The sequence below is a fragment of the Oreochromis niloticus genome, linkage group LG19 (assembly GCF_001858045.2).
Source record: "Oreochromis niloticus isolate F11D_XX linkage group LG19, O_niloticus_UMD_NMBU, whole genome shotgun sequence".
Lineage (NCBI taxonomy): Eukaryota > Metazoa > Chordata > Actinopteri > Cichliformes > Cichlidae > Oreochromis > Oreochromis niloticus.
Genome location: NC_031983.2, coordinates 27146527 through 27172136, shown reverse-complemented (window position 1 = coordinate 27172136; position 25610 = coordinate 27146527). Strand labels below are relative to the sequence as shown.

Genomic DNA, 25610 nt, shown 5'->3' with positions numbered 1-25610 from the left:
GTGGGTTCCTCTGGGAAATTCAGTTTCCAGTAGCACAGCACAGACAGAAGTTGCATGTTACAGAGTTGGAATACCAAATAAAAGGGGAATGACAGCGTACAAATATAAGAATAAATATAGCATATATACACACATACACATATATAAATGTCACACAGTGGAAATTTCTATTTATCTTTTCTATTGGTTTTATTCTGATTTTTAATGCTTTTTTATAAGTGTAGTTTTTATTTGCATGATTTAATTCTGTTTGTATTGCATGTTTTTAGTATGTTATTTGACATTGTTTTAATCCACTGTGGATTGGCTGGGCATGGGACAATTAGCTGATAGTGATCATCTGCTGAGGCATGGGTGTGTCCACAGGTGGCCTATCAGCTGTCTAAAGACCTCTTAAAAGGAAGCTAGCTAAGCACTGGAAGACAGAGGCCCCAGATGGAAATCAGAATGCAAGAAGGCCAGGTGAAACAAACAAACAAACAAACAAACAAACAAACAAACAAACAAACAAGCAAGCAAGCAAGCAAGCAAGCAAGCAAGCAAACAAGCAAACAAGCAAACAAGCAAACAAAAACAGAAAGGGACCCGCTGCCTGATCGTGGGGGTGCGATGCCTCATCTGGAAACAGAGCGGTCACACGCGACGCGACCCAGGACTGAGAGAGAGAGAGGTGCCGCATACCAAAAAGTACCACGTACTTAAGAAAGATAAGATACTTTATCATCATTATACAAGAATGTACAACGAAATAATAGTAGGGGAGACCGGGGATAGTTGTAACGTGGGTCAGTTATAACACTTCCAATTTCTCCAATCAGGGCTAAGTTTCAAATGATGTGATTCATCCTGTGCATGCCCAATTCAGTTCTGCTATCACATCTGAAAAATCAGCACATTTTGTCAAACACAGACAATTTAACACGAAAAAAAGTAATTTGTATGCCAAAAAGTAAGTTTTTCTACTTTATTTCAATTTCTAATAGCATTATCTGCTTTGCAGTTAACACAATTTAAGTTTGATGAGTTTATTTGTATGTCTATGGGGATATATTCTGTGTAGGTCTTTAGTGCTAATGTTTTAGCCGTTGGCTGCAATGTTAGCTAGTTCATGGCTATAGGAGTCTGGGTCAGTTGTAACAGCAACAGTCTGGGTTAGCTGTAACAATAATGCAGATGTTACAACTTACCACACTATTACTTTAACTTATATTAAACAAGTTGGGGCAACGACATCAGCAGAGAGAGGTTCACTGGTCGCCTTTGTATATGCGGTTAATGCCATTGGCAACACAATTCCTCCACTGTTTGTGTTCCCACACATACATTATGCAGACCACTGTGTCAGAGATGGACCAGTAGGAAGTATTGGTAGTGGAAATAAATCAGGATGGGTGCAAGAAACAGATTTCCTCATCTTTCTGAAGCACTTTGCAAACCACACCAAGGTAAGCCATGATAAAAAGTAATGGAATTGCGATGCTGGTGCACAACTCCATTTTTTCAGCTTCATTGTTATGTTCAAAAGTTGGTGCAAGAGTTGTAGGTTATAATGCCCACTGAGCCAATGAGGCCAAACTCAAGGAAGACCAACCAAAATTAATGAAATATTCAGTTGCAGAAAATTCCATCATTTGTCTTTTTTGGGGGGTTGGAATATGTTCAAAAGCTAGATTTCTGCATTCTGTCACACACACAGCTACATAAATGGCTCTATGTGCATTCATGTGTTGAATAAAAAAGATTACATGTTAATGTTTTGTCAGTACCCTTATTTCATTGTTACATTTCACCCCAGGATATGTTACAACTAACCCAGACTATGGGGTTATTTGTAACATTTCACTCTTTGTGTTTGAGACCATACCATGCAACGGGTAATTGTGCTGCAGAGAAAATAGCTGCACTATTTAATAGCAGAGACATGTAAATACTTTGCATTAAATTTTCAATCCACTACCTTAAAAGAGCTCCAATTTACAGACAGAAATGTCAAAAATGTTACAACTATTCCCGGTCTCCCCTACACTGTCATGCACTGGATATGGACTTACAATGTAAGATGGGGGAATAGTTACCATATAATATAATATATTACCACATAGGCCTAATACTTACCAAAGTTACCATGAAATTGTACTTACACAGTGTAATTATGTCTTTGTTTCCTTTAAAAATCTGACTTGTTACCCCCCTTAATGTGCCTACCTTTAAGTATGTGTAAGTAAATATAATTACATTGTAATTTCAAATTCCATTTAATTACAGGTCAATTACGCCCTCAGTCGGACTCGATTATACCCGGGTCAGTTTTGTAGTAACAACTTTTTTGACATGTGAGACAACAGGTGGAAAGTTATTTTCCATAGACAGTAGCCTGTTGCTCAGGCTTTACTTTCTTGCTTTGGGTATTTAAAAGAAAAGAAAAGGCGCGATTAGGACGCAACCAAGTGTCACATCTACGGGGGTGGGGCAGGTGCAGGATATCCTTTGCTTGCCGAGTACATTAAATCGAGAAAGCTAAACAATGTTTCGTGTTTAATGACAGTAAACACTTTTCTTTCATCATTATGATATGAGATGTGGGAGGTGTGTACAAGCTGGTTTGGTTATTCTGGAGTTACACGCCCCCCACTCCTCCTGCTCCCTGACGCATAAACGGGAAATACACCGGCAGTCAGCTGGCAGAGCAGAAAACGTTCAAGATGGGGATGGTGCACGCTGGGAATGCGGTGTCGGCAGCAATGGGGATAAGTGAGTAACTTCATCAGATTATTTGATAAAAGGTTGATTGGAAACAAACAAACACTGTAACCTGTAGGGCAGAGAGGAAAGTGTGTTTATGGGTTTATCAGTAATCCGCGCACCTACTCAGCTGTTTTATTGCATCGTCCGGTTTGTGTTCACCGGAACGTCAAAACTTTTAGCCTGTAAACTTCGGCTCGCGCAAAAAGCGCGTTCGAGTAATCGGCAGGAAATATTCATGCGAGCACTTTCTGAAATTTTAGTTGTTTCTTTGTGGTTTTCATTTCCGTGGCTAAAATCTCACCAAGTCTCCGAGACACGTGAGGAGTTTAAAGTCATGGCACGCGAGGGATCTTTAACACCCAACCACTCAACCACACCCGGAAAGGAGCACAGAGCATAGTGTGTTAATCTGATTAATGTCAAAGCTGTAATCTGCAAAGTTATTCTGTTAGTTCTGAAGTTAGTTGTGTCTAAACTTCAGGTATTGTCTGTAAACGTCAAACCTCCAAAGTTTCATGAAAAGAAAGAAAGAAAATATTCACGTGCACAATTATATTTTTATATCAACTTTAAAACACTTTCTTTGTTGTCAGGTGTTTTACTTCATCTTGGTGGTGCACACAAGTGCAACGTCACTCAGCGTGATCATGAGACTACATATAACGTCCTAGGTCTGTCTTATGCTCGGGGTACAAGTGATTCCAGCTGCACATTCACCTGGTCTAACGCATCGGTAAGACGATTCTGATGTGTAACAGTTACTATGAAGGCTTAACTTCACATAAGCGCTTCCATCAATGTGTGTGCAGTAAAAATGCAGGTTACATGGGGTTGCACTTCATTTACCTGCAGCCTGGCTTGTTCTGATAGAATGTGGTGGGTTTGTGTTTCAGCAAACCGTGGTTGCAACGCATGTTAATAAAATGGAGCCGGTGACTATGAGCAGATTTGGCGAACTTGTGTCTTCCAAATGCATTGGCAACATGAGCTTCAGTGGAACCTGCGTGACTGAGGTATCACTGTTTCAATGGCCAACAGTGGTCAGCATAATTAGAAACTCTAGTTTTGATGGGGGAGGTTTAGTTAACAGCAGAAATACAAACATGCTGAAATACTTAGAATACAACAATAAAAGTATTAATTTGAACACGCTGAGAAAACATTTAATCATTATCCCTGCGTCTTTATTTTTTCTTCATAGGGGACACCAAAGGATTACACGGCCAGCTGCACCGGTGAGTATCACTGTGCTAACAGACTAAACAGACACTGTTGGACGAGCTTTATTCTGAATATCTCCTTCTCTTATTCACATTCTGTCATGTTTTTCCTCCATTCTTTAAGTCTAATGTGAACATCTAATATTCTTTTACAGTCACCTGCCTGCCAGAAACAGAAGAAAAAACAGGAGACAAAGGCAAGATAAAAAAAAAATCACATTTTCATATAGTCCAAAGTCGTTGGATCTCTAATAGAGACAATACAGCGGGGTTAAGTTAGAAGAATGTTTGGCAGTTTTGATACATGATGTTTACATGGAAATCCTAGAATATCATGGATATTTACAAGAAATGGCCTCGCTGTGGCTCATGTTAGCAGAGAACTGATCTTCAACACCAGTTAGTGAGGAGATCAAACTTCATTAAACTAGTGCTAAACTCACTCTGTTTATTTATGACTTCACAGATAAATTACAGGATTTATTTAAGGTTTTATTATGAATGTTGTGCAACTGCATGCAGATTTCTCAAGACTGGTAGTAAGCCCTGAGAAAATGTCTGTTTTTGTACCTTTGAACAAACTACTTGACCTTTGAGATGATGTTAGATGTTGTTGGCTGGTAGCTGAACTGTTTGTCTTTTCAGGAATGCCTCCTTCCCAGATCGCTGTCATTGTAGCAGCTGTCATTGTAGCAGCTGTCCTGCTGCTGGTCGGCCTCGTGTGCTTCCTGTGCTACAAATATAGACTTAGGAGGTATCTCTCTGACTGTAACAGCTGTATTTAATGACATGCTTTACCCTCATCTGACATGGTCTAACTAATGCTCTGTCTTTGGTAGTAAATGCTGTGGCCAGACTGGAGGCTTCTACCCTCATGTGATGTTTAAGAAGGCTCCGCAACCAAAAGCTGATGTGGAGACAGGAGGAGGATAGAGCAGATTAGAGGAGCTTCTCGGTGCACGATAATTCTATATCCATGCTTTCTCAATCCTTTCCGCCGCATTACTTAAGTAGCAGTATGCTTGCATTATTATATCATCTCTGCGGGTTTGCTTTTCTATATTTTGCCGGGCAGATTTTTGGGACAGGACAGTTACAAAATGAAATCCATGTTACAGGATATTAGAGACTTGATGGGCCAAACTCTAATGTAAGAGTTCCTCCTTCCACACTATTCAATTCAATTTTATTTATATGAAACCAAATGACAACAGTTTAAGGCTCTTCTGTGGCCTCATCAATGCTAAAAAAACACTGTGACTGATAAAAGGTCATTGATTTCTTCCCACACAGACAAACCTCAGCTCAGTGTTAGAAACTGTATCCTGTTACAGTGTTGATCCCATTGTTGATTTTAATTCCACTTGCCGGTTAGATGTGAGGAATTGGTGCACAGGTGAAAAGTTCTCTGGTAAATTGTTAATGGACTGATTCTTATATAGCGCTTTTCTACTCTCCTGGAGTACTCAAAGTGCTATGGGCTGTGGAAGCTCACAGACTCTTTGCTGCAATAATGCTCGTATAATATGATATAATATAATATAATATAATATAATATAATATAATATAATATAATATAATATAATATAATAATGACCCCCCCTACTTCCAGCCAGGACCCCCATGTTAGTGTTAATGATGTAAACCAGCTGTGGAAGCTCGGAGACTCGTACTGCAGCACCAGGGCGTGCACTTTCAGTGTCCTATAGCATTACAGCACATAGTATATATGCAGAGCATACAACACTATAAATAACTTATTATCTAAATGCTGCAAATATTTTTATAATGTGGATCTTTCTTTATTTTTGCTTACTTATATAAATAAGTAAGCAAAATAAGGAAACTGTTTTCTTATTATATAACATAAATGTCATAAATTGAAATGATTCCTCCTGTAACGTGTACTCTGTACCTGCATGCTCAGTCACTGAATGTTTTTGTCCCAGATTATCCTTCTTGCTCTGTTTTTCTGCCTTATGTTCCCCTATTATGCTGAAAATGGATTAAAAACCTCCGATTAAAATCCTGAGTTGATTTTGTTTCTTTGCATGCAGTGGGCGTCGATTTGTTTTTTTTTTACATCATATCAGGTGACACGTTAGCATCCAGTGAAGGCTGGCGGAGGTGGGCAGCTGAGGTGGCGTGAGCTGTGCCAGCAGGAGATGAGTCATTATATGCCGAACCGGTCCTTTGTGTTACAGCAGTCTGGAGGAGCTCAGGCACTAACTCCACTGTAACCCGACACTGCTCTCATGCCTCTGCAGACATTCTAATATTAAAGTTGAGTGTTGTTCTCTGAGTTTATTTGTTACTGACTGGGTGAAAAAAATAAATAAATAAACTTTACTTAGGTAATCCATACTGCATGCTTTACAGATTTACAAATTATTAACAAATTATTACCTCTGGAAGTGTCGAGAAGTCTGCCATCAGCACTGACAGACTGAAGGATAAACTCTAGAGTCACATTGTGTGAAACATCAAAGTGGTTGTGCTTCTTTTTATCTTTCCCAGAGGCTCAAAAATCATTATGACTTTTACAGTGTTTTTATTTTTCTGCCACTTCTTTTGTACCCCACATGTCCACTTCCTTCACATTTTCCAGCTAACTTCTTTGGGAATCAACCTGTTAGTGCAAAAATGTAATTTTCCACCAGTCCAAGTTTAAAATGTGTTATTTGCTCAAATGTTTGTTATCTATATCATCGCTAGGTCAGTGTCAAGATGCTTAATAACATATGACATATTAATATTCATCACAACATGAAAATGGTTTCTGAAACCAGACATGACTATTCTGTGTGTATGCTCTTCCTGGAAACTGTATCTATGGTTGGTATCACAACAAGGGTCATGTGATTTATCAGAATATACATGAGTTCTGAGAAGTCCAGTCTGAGGTTTATGATTTCATAATAAGTGCACTTTCTTGTGTCCATGTGTGATAAAGCAAATAATGCACTTGGGAAAATCCCAGTGAGATATGTTATTGTGATAACTAGACTGGAAAATGTACTTGTTTGCAGACTCCTTTATGTATTTTGACCAACAGTTTCTCCTCATTAATTTCCCCACTGAATTCCTCTAGGACACCTCTGAAGTAATGTGGCGTATGATTATTTGGTGATCTGCAAGAAGTGAAACTGTTAATCTTTTAAGGCTGTTTGGGGAGCAGTGCTAATACTGTGCAGACTGATTGGGCATGGGGGTTGTCACAGTGCACCTTTGAGGTGTGGTGGATTGAAAGGTGGAGGCCTCTGGGGAAATTATCTCAGTGTCTTGGGCTCTTTGAGTTCCTTGAGGCCTTTCTGAGCACTTTACATGGAGCCTGCACAGAGAGGTCGATGTGATTAGGATACACTGCTACAATTAAGGCGTATCAACTACCCACAACAAGCCCTGCTGTTGTTATTGTAGCTATTCTATATCTGAGCCAGCAGGTCATATCTAAGAATATAAGTGAAACACGTGGTGTAATCGGTTTCACTCAATGAAAAGAAAATAGCCCAGCGCAATCTGAGTAATCTGAGTAATATGGTGATGTAACTGCAGAGCTTTGCAGCACAGTATAAACTATGCTGCAAAGATGTCAGCATTGATCCTGTTCTTAATAACAGTCTGGGTGGTTGCAAATGTCAAAGTATTGGCTCAAAACTTTCAGATGGTGCACCTGCTAAGTCATACGAATTTTATGGCTTCTTGCCAGATATTACATTAGCTGGGAATTTCCCATAAATGGCAGCAGAGCTACACCCCGGCCAACTCGAAAACCGAAGTTGCTTTTCAGTAAGAAGACTATTCTTTCAGACTCTTTAAACTCTCTGTTCCCTCTTATTGCAGTTATTTAGCAGAGTATTAAAACGAAGTCTTAAAGTTATGCCCTCCTGTTTTGAGGTTTTACACGTTGGACCCTCTGCCTGGCTCGTTCTCACCCAGGGTGATTTACAGTGTTGTGTTTTTGTGTTTGTGTCGCAGCCAGCTCTCATGTGCTACTCAGACTCTCATTTTTTTTCCTGACTGAACAATAGAAACGCCAGAGCCAATTTTAAGCCATATATGGTTTCATGAGCTGAGTCTAGGTGGTGATTGGGTGACTATGTATCAGCAGTTGTTGCACAGGGCATCGTAAATGAACGCTTTTAACCTTTTAAAGCTTATTACGGGAATTGGTGACGCTTCTAAAAATAGAAAGATCCCAGTAACTGTGAAATGACAGCAGGGGGCTGTCCAAATCACAATTTCTGACAAAAGAATCTGAACTAAACATGCGCCAGCAAGTACATTCAGTTTTCTGATAACACCTTGTTTTTGTGAGGCACTTGAAAGCTTCCTTTCTAGTTGTTATTATTATTATCGACGATGATGATGCCAATAATAAAAATAATACTCTTATTGTTATCATTTTTGTTGTCATGGTTTACATTTACTGCCAGGAATGTTTATAAACTTGTGATGATTGTTATGTCATAGCATCCTTGTCTGATAATCATTTACATGTTTGTAAACTGAGCAGAGCGTGTTTGAAACCATCCACGTGAGGTGATGTGTTTCAGCCAATGGGGCATATACAGGAAGTAAAACCCTGTGACATCACATCATTGCTTTTTTGCTGATACATCACTGGGTAGTTAATATTTATACATTTACAGTGTGTATATACACTCACTGGCCACTTTAATAGGTATAGATATATACAGGTTGTGTTGACCACGTCTACACACATTGGCATGTTTATTTGCATTAATAAGCAGCTGAACACATGCTGGGTGTGTTTGTTTATTTTGTATAGCATCCAAAGCCGTGCTTGTTAGGTTAACACAGGGGTCTCCAACCTCCAGGCTCAGAGTCACCTCAGATCAACTCCATCAAAATGAAGGAAAAAACAGAGCCTTATATTTTCTATGTACAGGGAGTGCAGAATTATTAGGCAAGTTGTATTTTTGAGGAATAATTTTATTATTGAACAACAACCATGTTCTCAATGAACCCAAAAAACTCATTAATATCAAAGCTGAATGTTTTTGGAAGTAGTTTGTAGTTTGTTTTTAGTTTTAGCTATTTTAGGGGGATATCTGTGTGTGCAGGTGACTATTACTGTGCATAATTATTAGGCAACTTAACAAAAAACAAATATATACCCATTTCAATTATTTATTTTTACCAGTGAAACCAATATAACATCTCCACATTCACAAATATACATTTCTGACATTCAAAAACAAAACAAAAACAAATCAGCGACCAATATAGCCACCTTTCTTTGCAAGGACACTCAAAAGCCTGCCATCCATGGATTCTGTCAGTGTTTTGATCTGTTCACCATCAACATTGCGTGCAGCAGCAACCACAGCCTCCCAGACACTGTTCAGAGAGGTGTACTGTTTTCCCTCCTTGTAAATCTCACATTTGATGATGGACCACAGGTTCTCAATGGGGTTCAGATCAGGTGAACAAGGAGGCCATGTCATTAGTTTTTCTTCTTTTATACCCTTTCTTGCCAGCCACGCTGTGGAGTACTTGGACACGTGTGATGGAGCATTGTCCTGCATGAAAATCATGTTTTTCTTGAAGGATGCAGACTTCTTCCTGTACCACTGCTTGAAGAAGGTGTCTTCCAGAAACTGGCAGTAGGACTGGGAGTTGAGCTTGACTCCATCCTCAACCCGAAAAGGCCCCACAAGCTCATCTTTGATGATACCAGCCCAAACCAGTACTCCACCTCCACCTTGCTGGCGTCTGAGTCGGACTGGAGCTCTCTACCCTTTACCAATCCAGCCACGGGCCCATCCATCTGGCCCATCAAGACTCACTCTCATTTCATCAGTCCATAAAACCTTAGAAAAATCAGTCTTGAGATATTTCTTGGCCCAGTCTTGACGTTTCAGCTTGTGTGTCTTGTTCAGTGGTGGTCGTCTTTCAGCCTTTCTTACCTTGGCCATGTCTCTGAGTATTGCACACCTTGTGCTTTTGGGCACTCCAGTGATGTTGCAGCTCTGAAATATGGCCAAACTGGTGGCAAGTGGCATCTTGGCAGCTGCACGCTTGACTTTTCTCAGTTCATGGGCAGTTATTTTGCGCCTTGGTTTTTCCACACGCTTCTTGCGACCCTGTTGACTATTTTGAATGAAACGCTTGATTGTTCGATGATCACGCTTCAGAAGCTTTGCAATTTTAAGACTGCTGCATCCCTCTGCAAGATATCTCACTATTTTTGACTTTTCTGAGCCTGTCAAGTCCTTCTTCTGACCCATTTTGCCAAAGGAAAGGAAGTTGCCTAATAATTATGCACACCTGATATAGGGTGTTGATGTCATTAGACCACACCCCTTCTCATTACAGAGATGCACATCACCTAATATGCTTAATTGGTAGTAGGCTTTCGAGCCTATACAGCTTGGAGTAAGACAACATGCATGAAGAGGATGATGTGGACAAAATACTCATTTGCCTAATAATTCTGCACTCCCTGTATGTAAGACTTATATGTGGTATGAGGTTTCCTGTGTCTTTTCATCTGGATTTGTTCTATAAACAGAAACATAGCAGCTGAAATTTCCTCTGAACTTCCAGGACTTCCTCCTTTTTCTTTCACATTGTTTCCAGCATTGTTGATGTTGCTCTCTCACCATTTCACCTTGGTTATATCACTTACTGACAACAGTTGACGTGGTTCAACTGTTGTCAGTATTGTTTAGCTTTTTCTGCGTTTAGGAAATGGCGTCTGTGCTGTGTGTAATTTCTGCTCTTCATGCATCACTGTACAAAAAAGTGTTTTAGTGAGGGGAAATGTGGGTGCTGCTTCGGGCTCGGTGGTGCTACGGGGCGTTGTCATTGGGGGGAAGTGGGCCTCCATCCTGCTGGGATGAATATGCAGCTATTGCAGAGATGTTTGGCCTCACACACACACACACACACACACACACACACACACACACACACACACACACACACACACACACACACACACACACACCTTCTCCACAACATATTAGAAATAATGTAATAACTGAAAAAATACCAATAGAAATTAATACATAAACAGATAAAAGAAACACATGAGCAAGAGGAGCCTACAGAGAATTTATAGAGCTCATCTTAGAAAAGTAAAATGTGTTTGGCCCAACAGTGCATTCAGATCATAATTCTGAGAGGAAGAGCTGCCAGATAGGACAGGATTTTATTGAAAAAAAGTAGAAATAAATGTGCCAATGTAGCCCAGATTCTGCTACTTTTTTTTTTTTTTTTTTCATTTTTAAGGCCATTTAGGATTAAAACCTCAACTTTTTTGTAGAAGCTGTTTGTTATTTTGTTGTTTAATACATTTTATTCAGACTCCTTTTATTTCCTGTTTTCAGCCTATCGGAGTTCATGCACAAGCCATACCTGACAATACAATATACTGCCTCCAGACAGCCAGACAAGATAAAAGTTATGAGTCTAAAGGGTGGAGGACTTTTCTTCTCAAGACAAAAGCCATTGTTTTTATAAACCATTCATCCATATTTTATGCATGTTTGCTGAGACACTGACTGGATTTTCTTAAGAGGTCTGTTTTATCTGTTTGATAAAAGGTTTATTAAATGGAAGATTTTTTAAATTCTACTTCTATATACATTAAAAAAGGGGGATAATCTTTCTTCAGTATGTCATTACCGTATGTAGTGGTTTTACTGGCCCAGTTGGGAATATAAAAGCAAATGAAGTTTGACACCCCAGTTTGAGGGCCTTTAGCTGGAATAAGCTGCAGCTTACCCTGCAAGCCTGAACTGGACAAGCAGTTAAGAAAGTGGAGTGGATAGATTGATGGATGTTTTAGGTGTAGTTTGTGGAAGAATAGGGCCAGTGGGGGGATTTTGGAGAGCCGGCACTTTAGGCTCTCTGCGCTTCTTCTCGAGCGCTCCTGACTCTTTCTGTCCTGCATGGGGCGTCCACTGTCACTGGTTTGCACTGTGGCAATTCAGGGATGGAAGGAGGGTCTAGATGTGTAGCATCCACCTGAACACAAGAGCTGAGATTTTTCAGAAGAACATTATGGCGTGATTATTTGCTTAGGAATGTGATCTATCTCACCTGACAGTCACTTTATTGTTGTGTTTGTTTCCATATCCACGTGTCAACATGAACTCTGGTTTTGCATGCTCTTCCTGTTCTTTCTCCCAGAGCTCTGGTTCCTTCGCCACCACAAGAAAAGGTTAGCTCATCAACCAGCTCTCTCTCACACACGAGATTCTGAATCTTAGTATTTAACCCTATTTAACCCTTCCAAGTTCAATTAAGCTCATCTGCATCATCTTCAGTCATCACAGCAACTCCTTTCTTGTGATTTACCACCAAAGGATTTCTCAGAAGTCGAGCCTGCAACTACCAGAATTGTGCACTGATTTGCCAATGTATGGCAAACAATGCATGTGTATCATTTCCAGTAAGATCAGTAAGATTCAGTAAGTTTACTGTAGGTCAGACCACAAAACCATTCAGGCCACCAGCTGGTTGAAAGGTGAGGCTTCTGGGAACCGTTCTTCACACCTTCAGCTCTTTGTTGTTTTCTTTGAACTCTCCTGAGTTGCTTTTATTTCAGTGTAAAAATCATTTGGACTTTTGAAAGCAAGGGGCTGAGGGCTTGATGAACATCTTAAAACAACATCCATAACATCCACCCAGCAGAAAGTTGCACTGCTATGAAATTCTTCACTCATTTTCTGTCTTCACTAGGTCAGGAGGAGTTTACGTCATGAGGTTAAGCTGCACAAAAGGTTACTAATACTATGAATAACAGAAAGAGTGCTTAAACATTTGTGGCGTGACTGGTTTTCCAGAAAACAAAGAGGAAGTAATGGCAAACAGAAGCAGCCCTGGTGATGCAGTCACATTCCATTACAGCACTCTCAGCCTGATAGTAAATAATGGCTCCGAGCACATTGCTCATCACACATAATTAAACACAGCAGCTCAGAGGTGAAGTTCTCTGTGTACATTATAGGGCACACCATAGATCTGCGCATTAGCATACATCCTGTCAGGCATCATATGCACAGCAGTTGTGTGCTGCACAGTAGCAGCTGATATCACATGAAACAGGGTCTGATTTCCCAGATGGGGCACCACTAACATCGAAGTCATGTGAGTTTTTGCTCACATGTTGCTGCCACCTCTTACAGCACCTACACCCTAATCATAAACAAAAGCCAAAGGAGAACTCTTTCTACTTGCACTGTACCACATGCATGACTCTCTTGGCTTAAGCTTTAACATATAGATTACAGAAAACTAACTGGCAATTTGATCCTGTAATTTTAAAACAGTAAATAGTGACAAAATGTTTTCTGTTACTAACAATTAAAAAACTCATTCTGCCATTTAATGTTTTGTTTTTTGTTTTATTTCTTTGGTGCAGTATTCAGGTCATGTGTGAACGAATTAATCCCAGTTCTTGCAGTCAGATCTTATGTTTGGCACTCCGTTCATTCATGTTTAACTCGCACAGTGAGTTGAGTCAGACAATATGACTTAGCAATAGTAACCCCAGTGTCGACGTCAGACATCAGTCTGGGTGATGATTGGGTTATTGCATAAAATCTGTTGTTGGAGAAGGAATAATAAATAAACTGCCAACTCTTTTAAATGATGTTTTGAGTAATGGATTCTACTTTAAATAGAAACCTCAACATTATGGCTACATTTCAAAAAGTTAGAGCAGGCATATAAACCTCTGTTCACAATCTCCTTCCTCTGCTGCCCTCTGCTGCCCTCTCTGTTTTGGTTTTCTCTTGAATTGAATTTTTTTCTTTCTCCATTTCCTCCTCACATTTTCTGAATGGGTGCTTGGCTGCACTCTATTTTCTAATATTGTCTTTTCTTTTCTCATTATTAATACTAATACTTGATATTCGCAGGGTCATGAATGTTTATAAGCTTATGATGATTGTTATGTCACAGCTTTTTTTCTAATCATTTTCTGTATGTGTGTAGAGTAAGGTGAAGAGGGGGTGATGTGTCTCAACCAGTGGGGCATAAACTGGAAGTAATGGTCTGTGGCATCACATGAGCAGACCAGTACTTTCCAGGTTTGAAACATTTTTCATGCACACTGATATTTTATATCCACACAATTATGTTGTGTGGATAGTATACAGCCACAGGTCATGCTGGTCATGCTCTGTTTGTTCATCAAACATCTGAATCTGCCACGCACCAACACAGACTCAACACCTGACTGAAAAACAAACTGTAAAAATGTAATGTGATGTTAATCCAGTGACTCAAAATGATTCATGCTGTTTAACTTTGAACATCACGAGGAATATCAAGTTTCTCATAGTAAGCAGACAAGCATGAAAACAAAAGATTTTTCATTTTGTTAAAGAAGGTTAACACAAATAAGCTGGATTCGAGGACATGACATGATCAATGTCACTGCATTCACTGATTGAACTGCTTGAAGTTTTTCAAAAGGAAAAATGTTTATACATTGGTAAAGATGGATTTTCTTCTTGTCCGCAGGTAAATCAGCAGTATAATAGAAGTAAAGCTTTTTTCTTTTTAGTATTATTTTGATGATAGTGTTTATTTTCTGCCCACGATTCCCTCCAAGAGCAGCCAGTACTGTTCTGTGAAATCACACCCTGGACCCTGAGAATTTGTCCTGAGGTTTGAAAATCCTGGTCCTTCTGTGGGGGCTGGGAAAGTTTCCAAATTGTATAACACTTTTCACATCTTCACCTCATATACTTCTTTGCCTTTTCACTAATTGACTGGCAGCCATTCACTAACCAGTAAAAGAAAACACGATTTTTTCCCTCTGACCTTTTGATGGGCCTGTGTTACTGGGGATTTAGGAATCATTTGTACAGCAACTGCCATCAAGTCAAACATAGTCCAACCAGGAGCACAGCTGCAGAACCTGCAAAACAGTCATATTAGAAAGAAAATGTACACATAATGTACATGGGCACTATGTATATAGCGGGACATCTAAATTAATTCCAGTATCATAAGCATTGTAATCCCAATCCCCAAAATAAATGTAAGCTAGAGCCTAAACAAGGACATCCATATGTCGCCTGGCAATGTCACAGAATAAAGGTCTAATTATTATTATTATAATTGAAATTAAAATATTAATTAATTAATTATTAAAGTTTTTAAATCAAAAATAAATATAAGTAAATAAACCATTTAAAAGAGATAAATAAAGTTAAAGTTATTTGAAGAAAGTTTAAATTCTTGAAACCGGAAGTTTGAACTGAACAGTCAGCCAACCGTGTAGGGACGACTGTTCCGTGTTCTCGTGTTAACCACCTGCACGCGGGAGTGAGGGAAGGAAGTAGGACGGGAGGCGGGAGCTGCAACGGGTGAGTTTGGTTTGATATTAAAGACGTTAAATTTAGTTTGTTTTTTTAAAAAAACAAAAAAAAAACAGTCCATTACTGAGTTTCTCAGACCGGCAGCGTACCGCTCTCATCCGCTCGGGGGTCTCGGTGGTGCTCGAGCCGATTCCAGCGCGCAATAACGGGTAGCAGACTTAGCAGTTAAGTGTGCTAATAGCTAATGTTAGTTTATTACATGGCTTAAAGCTAAGCTTTTGTAAGCTAAGCTTTTGTAACCCAGCGCTGGTGTTTAATGTGCGATTATTTATGGGAACTATTTTTTAAGTAATATTAAAAAAAATGTTCTCTTTACTACCTTAAATACACCCGAGGTTTTAGTAATCATCAAGTGTCAGAAATGTTTGCCTGCCATCCGCGATAGCTACAAACATCATTGATTCAGACTTACAGAAGTCATAATTTAGTTTTATTTAATTTTGTTGGTGGTATTCACTGTGTGCAATTTTATTATGTAATGCAATCATATTCTAAGGTTGAAATATTTTAGTGTTTTCGGTATTTGGTCCTCAAACTGAAGGTGATTGACTCAGTGTAAATGAGCTTATTACATTAGGTCAAAATTAGTCCTTTGCCACAAGTGAGTACACACACATTTTTTTGGTGTAGGTTATCGTTTTGATTTCATTGCATTAATACTAGTAACTGTTATATTTATGAAGATAGAGCTAAAACATTTTTTTATTGCTATTAAAACAATTCAAATGGGGAGTAAAATATCTCAATAGTTGTGGTTTGACCAAATTGTATGTGAAAAGACTGAATGAGATGATTTGGTGTGACTTTGATTTCTTAGTGTGGGCCTTGGTAGAACCTTTCCCTCTACACCAGGGGTGGGGAACTTCAGACCTCAATGGCTGGTGTCCTGCAGGTTTTAGATGTGTTCTTGATCCAAAACAGCTGATTCAAATGGCTAAATTACTTCCTTAACGTGTCTTGAAGTTCTCCACATGCCTGGTAATGAACTAATCATTGGCTTCAGGTGTGCTGACCCAGGGTGATATCGAAAACCTTGAGGTCGGGAGTTCATCCACCCCTGCTCTATACCAATAGTGTTTCCTTTTTTCTTTTTTCTTTTTTTTTTAGTTGCACGTGAATTTAAAAAGATATGATCTCAATAATCATCTATGAGCTCAATAATGGCATTTGTGGCTAGGACTTGTTGTTAAGCTCTCTGAAGGATGACTGGAGCTTCATGTGTCTTACTCAGTATTCAATAAGCATGGAATAAATATGAATCAGGGCCGAGTATGTCTGCATTCACATAGAGCCAAAGCTTTTTTTAAAAATTTTTTTAACCATCTTAAGAAAACAAAATAAAAATGCAAATTCATAAACTAAAACTTAAGTTTAAATCTTTTTGGTAACTTTAAATGCATGCTCAGTAACTCGGGTAGGGATATCCTGAAATATCATCATCCAGATTCAGTGGGAAAAACTTTTAATCACTTATGCAAATGGTGACTTCAGTCTCAGTGACTGCAGGTTTCCTCAAGCTTATAAACAGTACAGCTGTATACCGACCTGCCTGCAGTCAGCTGAGACTGAGGAAGTTATTTGGATGAGTGATGAAACGTTTCTCCCCCCTGGAAAGGCTGCATCCAGATGAACAGAATAAACTTGCTGAGTTTCTAAAAACCTAAAACTTAAAAAAAAAAAAAAAAACAGAGGGGAAAAAGGAAAGAAATTTCCATGGAACAGTTTAATCTTTATTTTCTCTGTGCTTTTCCAACATGCGCCCTTCAACTTGATGTAAACACAGAGGCGTACATTTTTTCTCTTCCCTAAAACTGAAGGAATTGGAATCCAGGACACATTCATCACGAGCACAGAGAAGGACATGGCGCAAAGAATCCACAGTGAGTCTTGGGGGGAAATGCTGTTGACATGCAGGAGTTCATATTTTTCCAAGGGTTGTATAGTGTTGCCCATGAATGCATTAAGGAGAAAAAAAATCATGTGATATAAACTTCTGTTTGAACAATAATTTAATGACTAAAAAAAAGAAAATGGTGCTTTTTCCGTTCTTTTTCCAATAGACCTAGATGACAAATATCCCACAAATATATTCAGAAGACTCGGTCCACCCATATTTGACCAGTTGAAACCTTTTTCTGTCTGTCCAGGGATCATCAGTTGTGACCAAAAAGCTGATGTGCACCAGTTAAGAAGGCTTTCTAAGCCATTTATTAATTTTAAGATTGAGATCATTAACAATGGCACAAATAAAAGAAAACTGCATGAATCCAGTCCTGACGACTGTTACGTGACCCCATTAAAAAAGCCCTTTGATCCAAAGGCTTTGTCCCCTGACCTCGGGTGTTTTGTGGACTGTTGCAGCACTCCTGTGAAACAGGAATCAGAATCCCCCTTTTCCACATTGAATCCTGAACTGACAGCTAAGACACAAGATGTTGGGAGTGAAATAAAAGAAACTCAGAGCTCTCAGCTGTTCTCAAAGGATGCAAAATATGGGCCTTCCACAGAGCGAGGAGGAGGATCTCTCAAAAAAGAGACCAAAACACAAGATGTGATGCGTGAGAGGGTTTTAAATCCTTCACCGACGTTTGACTACGATGTGGATGACATCTTGTGTCTCAATCCCGATAGCCCTTTAAGATTTTTGGAAGATGAAGACGGCTACATGAGTCACAGTTGCCAAATCTTTCAGGATGGGCTGTTTCCCGTTGCTGGACTAAATATGGTGGAAGAAACAGCAGATGGGCGAGGAGATGAGGTGAAAAAGGAAACGTGTCTCAGTGTAAAAGACGTGGAAGAGGATAAAGGCTATATATCGCTTTCGTTTATCAATGACAATAAAGGGGCTGGGTTGGTGAACTCCAAACAGCTTACAACTAACTCAGCCGAGGGTGACTATCATCCTCAAACTTCATCCAAACCACGGTTACATGAACAAACTGCAACCTCTGGGTGCCTTACCGTCAAAGTGGACAACCTGATCCCAAGTAGTGGTGAACCTCCCTTGGAGCATGTGAACAATAATTGTTTGGAAAGTTGTAAATTGGAGGGGGTGTGGGATATCGGTCCTCCAATATTTGAATCCTCTATGTGCCACAGCGAAACGGACAAGTTGAAAGCAGAGCAGAGCTGTCAGGTGTCTGAGGAGGTGCAGGAAAGTGTGACTGAGCCTGTCCAAAGCACACTGAAGAAAGAAGACACTGCTGTGGAAACCAGCTATGAAGCCACGATTCCCCTCAAAGTACAGGTATGTTACCTCAGCCTTTACCTTTATCTTATTTGTCTGGATTACTTTTTAAATATAAATATCAATTCTGTAAGATTGTGAATCGCTTATGTAAATCTTGGACGTTACACAAAATGCCCTTCTAACTTTTTTTCTCAGGTTAAATCCAAAGTACAGAACGCAAACAGAAGCACACCGGACAGCAGTGTTGTTTCTGTCCCAAAGATGGAGGTGACAAAGCCCATCAGAGCCCTTCAGCCTGCCAAGCGTGCTTCTCAGAGGTATTGTAGTAATCACCACCACCACCACTAGAGGGAGCTATGTGACTGTAACTGACAAGGTTTTTTTTTTTTTTTAGTTTTTTTTATTTCAAGGTTGTCTGTATCTGCCTTATTTTTTTTTCTTGCAGCTTAATGTATCTTTTGTTAGCTGAGCAGGCTTTGCGTTTATAGTTTTCATAATTTCATGTCTGAAGCATGACATGATTGGATATGGTTGAATTAAACTTGGTATTTTTATTTTCCTTTAGATCCATGGTCTTCAGCAGTGAATTGCAGTGGGAGCAGGAAAAGGAGCTCTATGTGAATTCAGTTGTCAGTCATATGTATGAGAATCCAGGAGTCAGTAATGGTAAGACATGACCTACTGTCTGCGCAAAGAGAATGGGAGCACTCTGGTATCTAAATAATCAGGTCTTTCTCCTGTTTACTGTTTTGTTATGCATTCCTTTTTTTAATGTCCATTAATTTACACATTATATAGATTTATTAGAACATGATTTTGAGAACGAACACCAGAGAACAGTTTTTAAATTTCAGCATGATACAGCTTATTTTTTCCGTTTTAAGCTCTGTCTATAGTACTGTGGAGCAGTGTAGTAAAGACAATGCAAACAAACAAACTAAAAATACTTAAACTATATAGGGTAAAGACATTTGTTTCCTCCAGGTGTCACATCTGAGCTCCGGAGTTTGATGAGCTGTGTATCAGCAGGCGTGAAAAGCAGAGAGTGGCAGCATCCCTCCGACCTCACCCGCAGGTACGTCGCACTCTCTGCAGTTCTTTATAACTATGTTGAAGTCTCACTTTCAAGCAATCATTTGGCAGATCTGAGGAGTGATGCAAAGCAAGATTAATGGGTTAACTAGATATGTCACACAGGTTCAGTGTTATGAAGGTGGCTTTTCTTCCTGGTTGGATGAGCATAGTAAATTATGCTGAATGGATCCACTTGTCAGGAGTAGGTTATGTTTACTTGCATGCTGGGGGAGCAGGTTGAAGGTAGCAGATTCCAACAGGGTCCATAGACTGGTCTGCAAGGCCAGGCAAACTGTGGGGATGGAGCTAGACTTGAGTCCAAGATGAGGACAGTGCTGGACACTTCCTCCAACCCACTCAATGACGTGTTGGCCAGTCACATGAGCAGGTTTGGTGAGAGTCTAAGAAAACCTAAATGCACCACTGAACAACACAGGAAATCATTCCTGCCTGTGGCTGCCTCACGGTACAACCCCTCCACGTAAAGCACAAGTTCAGTTCACTTATTTTTACAGTGCCAAATCACAAGAACAGTCATCTCAAGGCGCTTTATATTGTAAGCTAGTCCCATACAGCAGAGAGAACCCAAACAATCATATGACCCCCTATGAGCAAGCGCTTTGGTGACAGTAGGAAGGAACACTTACTTTAAGTGCTGTATTAACTTAACTTTATTAAGTCATGAAGTATTACGCTTAGCTTATTTATAGCAACAGTTGTTGCCTGTAGGAGACATTTATTGTCTCATTTTAATAATTACTGTTATTTATGAGATGTATGTGTGCCATATTTGCCTGTTGATCATTTGATTTTTATCGTCTTTATTTTGTGTTATAAGAACTTATTAAAGACTCCAGGGTTATAGGACCAGCATGTAGTGGAGCGCCTGGAGCAGAATGCCTCAGTCAACAGAATGCTGATAATCATGACACCCATTTTGTTGATGTTGAACTTCATAGTTACGCCGTTTTCTGCCCTTATTTTCAGAAATTACTGGAGACACTTTGGGGCAGCAGCACCACTGATTACCCTGGATGAATGGCAGGCAAAGAACTGTCTGATGCACAAGCGCTTCGATAAGATACCGAAGATCTTTGAAAGGAGTCTGTGCCCATAAACTCAGCTTTGTGGTTTATAGACGCATCAGAAAAACTGCACTTTCAAAACACATTTATGTGTATATGTATATATTTGAGCATTTAGGTTTCCTTTCTGGCTTTTTGATTTACTTTTCTTTCAAATGCATGCACGTTCCTCCTAATTAAAAAACTTATGCATGTTTTCAGTGGTTTTGTTTTGTGAAAGTCTGAATCACTAAAGAATGTCCTAAACTTGAATTACTGACTTAGAGTTTTGGATTTTAGGTATTTACTACTTGATATTTGTCAGTTTACTCTGCATGTGGTTACAGTTTTTATCCCTCAGCTCTAAAAGTTTGATGGGAGCACCCTGCAGGTGGGCGGCCAGGACCACCCGAGTGTATGAATGTGAAAACTCAAGATCGAGGTGATGTAGGATTTTTTCAAAATCATACCACATGTTAATTTATTAAAACTCTCAGGTGACTTTGAATCTCAGTGACCTCCGGGCCAGAGGTGAAGGTTTCTGAATCTTTAGGAATATTCAAATTGAGAAAAAAGTCCGCTAAGATTGTCAAATGCATACCATTGGTGGATCTACTGGGAGGCTGGGGTTAGCACTGGCGGCTGCCAGTGTTTTTCATGTGTTCCTGTTATCTGTCTTCTCTCTGGGGTTGTAACGCAGCAGCCAACAGACTTCCAATCCAATAAGAATGAGACTCAATTTCTATCTTTGTTTTTGTACCTTTTGTTTTTGTGCGTCTTTTATTGCACTGAATTTTTACTTTACGATAGCGATGATTTGTTACTTCGCAAGTCAAACTGACAAAGTAACAAAGCATCTGCACTTTCTAGGTACCGTTTTCTTTGAAGTATTTACTCAGTGTTGGTGTAAATATTTAAAGATTTTGCTCAGTAACTTTAAAAATTATGAACATGGTTATATTGTTGCATTAAATGTTCTTTTTCCATGGCTGATTCTTACTGTCGTCTTTGGATATTTATTTAAAAAAACAAAACACAAACATCAGACAAATTTAAATACAATCCAGTGTCAGGATCTCTAATTGTTTTGTTTTTTTTCTCCATATATTTTTATTGAAATTTTCTGTTGCACCCTCACATTCACACACCCATCCATACATCAAACCTGCCTACATCATATTCAAATGTAGAAATGAACATAGTTCTCACAGTAATACAAGGAATTAGGATAAACAAGATTCTCCCCTCCTTCCCTACTTCTTTTCCTTCTTATAAACATCCTACACCTCCACTCCGTAAAATATCCATATATGGCTTCCACATATTCATAAAGTCCCATTGTTTGCCATTGGCAATATATATTAGTCGTTCCAGGTCTAGAGTCTGCAATTTCCTTCTTCCAGAGTCTCATGGAGGGAGCATCCATACTCCAGCACAGTGCAATAGCTCTTCTGGCTTGAAATAGTCTATAGTCCAGTAATTTAGTTGTTTTTTTTCTGGTTGCTTAAATTCCCTTGGGTATATTCCAAGTACACAGTTTACCTTTTAAAGGGTTTTTTTTTACCTTAAACATTTCAGACATTTGATGACATCTTTCCAAAATTCCTGGATTTCAGGACTTTCCCATAGACAATTGAGAAGAGTTCCTTTTTCAACTAAACATTTAGTACAGATGTCTGGAATATCATTGGACGTATGATGGAGCTGGGCAGGTGTTATATAGGGTTTCTATGAGCCATTTATATTGCAGCAGTTTAAAGCGTGTCTTTATTTGTTTTTGTGCTTTTAAGCAAGCCTGGTTCCAGTCATTTTCATCCATCTGTTGGATCTCCCTTCTCCAAGCATCCAGCTTATCTGCTGCTGAGTCTTTGGAGGAAAGCGTCAATAAATTATAATATATAGAGAGAAGACCTTTCCCTTTTGTATTCTTAACGCATACCTTTTCTATTTTTGTTAATGGTGGAAGTTCAGCAATCTTTTGCAGTTTTGATGACAATTTTTCAATTGTAAATATTCAAAAAAGTGCTTTGGGGGTATTAAAAACTTTTTACATAACTGATCAAATGTGAGCAACTTGCCATCTGCATATAGGGCTTTAACTTTTTGAATGCCTTTAGTTTTCCATATTTTAAATCCTCCATTTTTACCAGGAGTAAACTTTTCATTTCCCCAATTAGGGGTGATTTGTGAAAGCGATGGAGGATCGCCCAAATCTTTATGTCCTGGATGCCAAACAATAATTGTATTTTTCAAGAAATATTTCTTTGTATTCTTTTTTTTAATGTTTTAGTGCCTGAAGAATATAGAAAAGTGTGTAAGGGAAGATCTGGAACAGATTCTTGCTCAATGTCAAACCAGGCTGGAGGTGGTGTTGGGCAAAAATAATGGTTGGTTGATGTTAGTTGGGCAGTCATATAATACCATCTGAGGTTGGGGACTTGGACACCCCCTCTTTCATAGGGCAAGTAAAGTAATTTTAAGCAGAGCCTTGCCTTCCTATTATTTCAAATACATTGTTTAAATAGTTTGTTTAAACTGTCAAAAAATGAAGGTGGAAGTGTTTTGAAGTAATCTAAAAATTTTGGTAAGATTGTAATTTTTAGGATATTTATTCGGCCTATCATAGATACAGGCAGGTTTAACCAACAGTTTAGTGTTTCTGTGACCTCTTCTACAAGGGGATCATGATTTGAGGTTATGTCCTTGAGGCTTGGGGTGATCCTAATGCCTAAATATTTAAAGCCTCTTGTAGTTGTTTTAAATGGGGTGGCCACAACAGGCCTCATTCTTTCTTCCTCATTAAGAAACATTAATTCTGATTTAGAAATTTTAATTTTGTATCCTGAAAAATTCTCCAATTTTTTTTTTTAATCTGAAAGACAGGGATGCTATCCTTCAGATTAGACAAAATTTGTTTTAATATTATCTGCAAATAAAGAAATTAGATGATCTCTTCCTCCAGTTCTGATACCTGATATTCTTGTATTTGCTCTCACAGCGATGGCCAGAGGTTCTATTGCGCACACAAAAAGAATTGGTGACAGAGGGCAGCCCTGCCTGGTTGACCGCTGTAGATTAAAGGGCTTTGATATGTTATTATTAGTTAAAACTTGTGCTTTCGGGTTTGTATACAATAACCGGATCCATTTCAGAAATGTTTCACCCAGTCCATGTTTGGGGAGCACCTGTAAGAGAGAGAGTTCCATTCTATTCTATCGAAGGCTTTGCATGCATCCAGTGATAACAGCGCAGTGTCCTTACTATTGATTTTCCCATAAAGTACATTGAGGACACGTCTTATATGATAGCCTTGTTTCATTTTAACAAAACCTTGTTCATCATCTATTATCAAATTAAGCACACATTTATCTAGTCTCCTAGAGAATGCTTTACACAAAATCTTTGTATCACATCCCGTAAGACTAATTCCCCTATGAGAGGAGCATTCAGTCGGAGGCTTATTTGGCTAAAATAAAATGGACTGTAATTGTATTTAAATCCAGAATCTACACTTACAATTACAAAGTTAAGCATCAGTTGGTGCTTTCCTCACTCCCCCCCCCCGCCCTGCAGAAAGAAGCTGATTTGTTCCTGTAGATGTAAATTATAATGGTAGTAGTTAAAATTGCTTCCATCATTTCTGATAAGTTTGCACTGGTTCATCATTTAAAATCATTTTTTTAGGGGTTATAATTTTGCTTTTTCTTTGTCCTTTTTCACATGCAGCTTTGTATTGGGTGGTTGAGATTTATCGATCCATAATGGTGCACTCTCGCTTAAAATATTCATAAAACAGTAATTGAATAGAATAAATCAGTCTGCAGGTTTTGCCACTGCACATTAATTTTTAATTTTTAGAGACTGTGACAGTGACATACTAAGAAAAAGGATATTGTGTATAAAAGCGAGAAATTCAGTTAATTTCTTAGGTGAATTTGCTAATTCGCAACAACAATTACCTTTAGGTGCTTTATATTGCAAAGTATAGCTCTTATAGTTCTTGACTGAGGATGATTACAACGAAGGTATTACGCACAATCATCTAATAAGTGATATTGTATCCATCCCTGGAGGAGGAGCTGGCCTGGGAAGAATTTGTCATCTAGATGAATTTGAGGCTGATGTGAGGCTTCCTCAGTTTACAGACCTAAAACCTGAACAAAGTCAACCTGGGGCATGAATGCACCGTGTTGCACACAGGAATTATATGAAGTATTCACCCTCATTCTGATGACGTAGTGTTTTGCATATTTGTCATTTGTTTCAGATCATAAAGGTTTAGGTAATCCAAGTAAATACAAGTAAATTATTTCATTTATTAAAGTAAAAGGTGATCCAAAAAAGTATTAAATTGGGGATAATACATTTTTATTATCATTATTTATGATTATTAGATGATTTGCAGATGATCCCTGGATTTATTGATGAAGCCAGATGACACATCAATTAAACTATGTGTTAAAGACATGAAGATGACCTCTATTTTCCTGCTTTTTGCTTCAGATAAAACTGAGGTGTTAAATCTTCACTAAACTCTTTTCACCCTCTGTATTTATACACAGTCTCTGGCTCTTTTGTCCTGTTTTCCTCCCCTCACCCTGAACCAACCATGGCAGATTGCTGCCCATCCCTGAGCCTGGTTCTACCATACTGAAGTGAATTGGTATCTCCAGCTTTCTTACGCTGCTTTCTAAATAAAACCAATGCCAATAGACAGTTAATTGGCCAGCTCTTTATATCCCTGCCAGTGCATTGTAACTACACAACACAGCTAAAATATTTATGTAAATAAACATGTATTAAAAATAAAGTCAATAGACACTTAACATATAAATCATAACCTTACTCCAGTGAGTGGGCTTAAACTGAAGAGACATAAATAACTATATAGACTAATCTTTTTAAATGTACTTTTAGCCCCTGGCCAATCTGAAGCCGTTAGCACAGAACT

At 38.9% G+C, this 25610-nt stretch overlaps 1 protein-coding gene across 1 annotated transcript; it reads left to right on the top strand.

Annotated features, from left to right (window-relative positions):
- The first annotated feature begins 17885 nt into the window (after nt 1–17885).
- Nucleotides 17886–20712, top strand: LOC102079171 (S100P-binding protein). The gene is made up of 5 exons (XM_025901167.1): nt 17886–18578; nt 18717–18838; nt 19087–19187; nt 19506–19596; nt 20583–20712. The coding sequence occupies exons 1-5, from the start codon at nt 17886–17888 to the stop codon at nt 20710–20712; spliced, it is 1137 nt and encodes a 378-aa protein (XP_025756952.1).
- The last annotated feature ends 4898 nt before the right edge of the window (nt 20713–25610 follow it).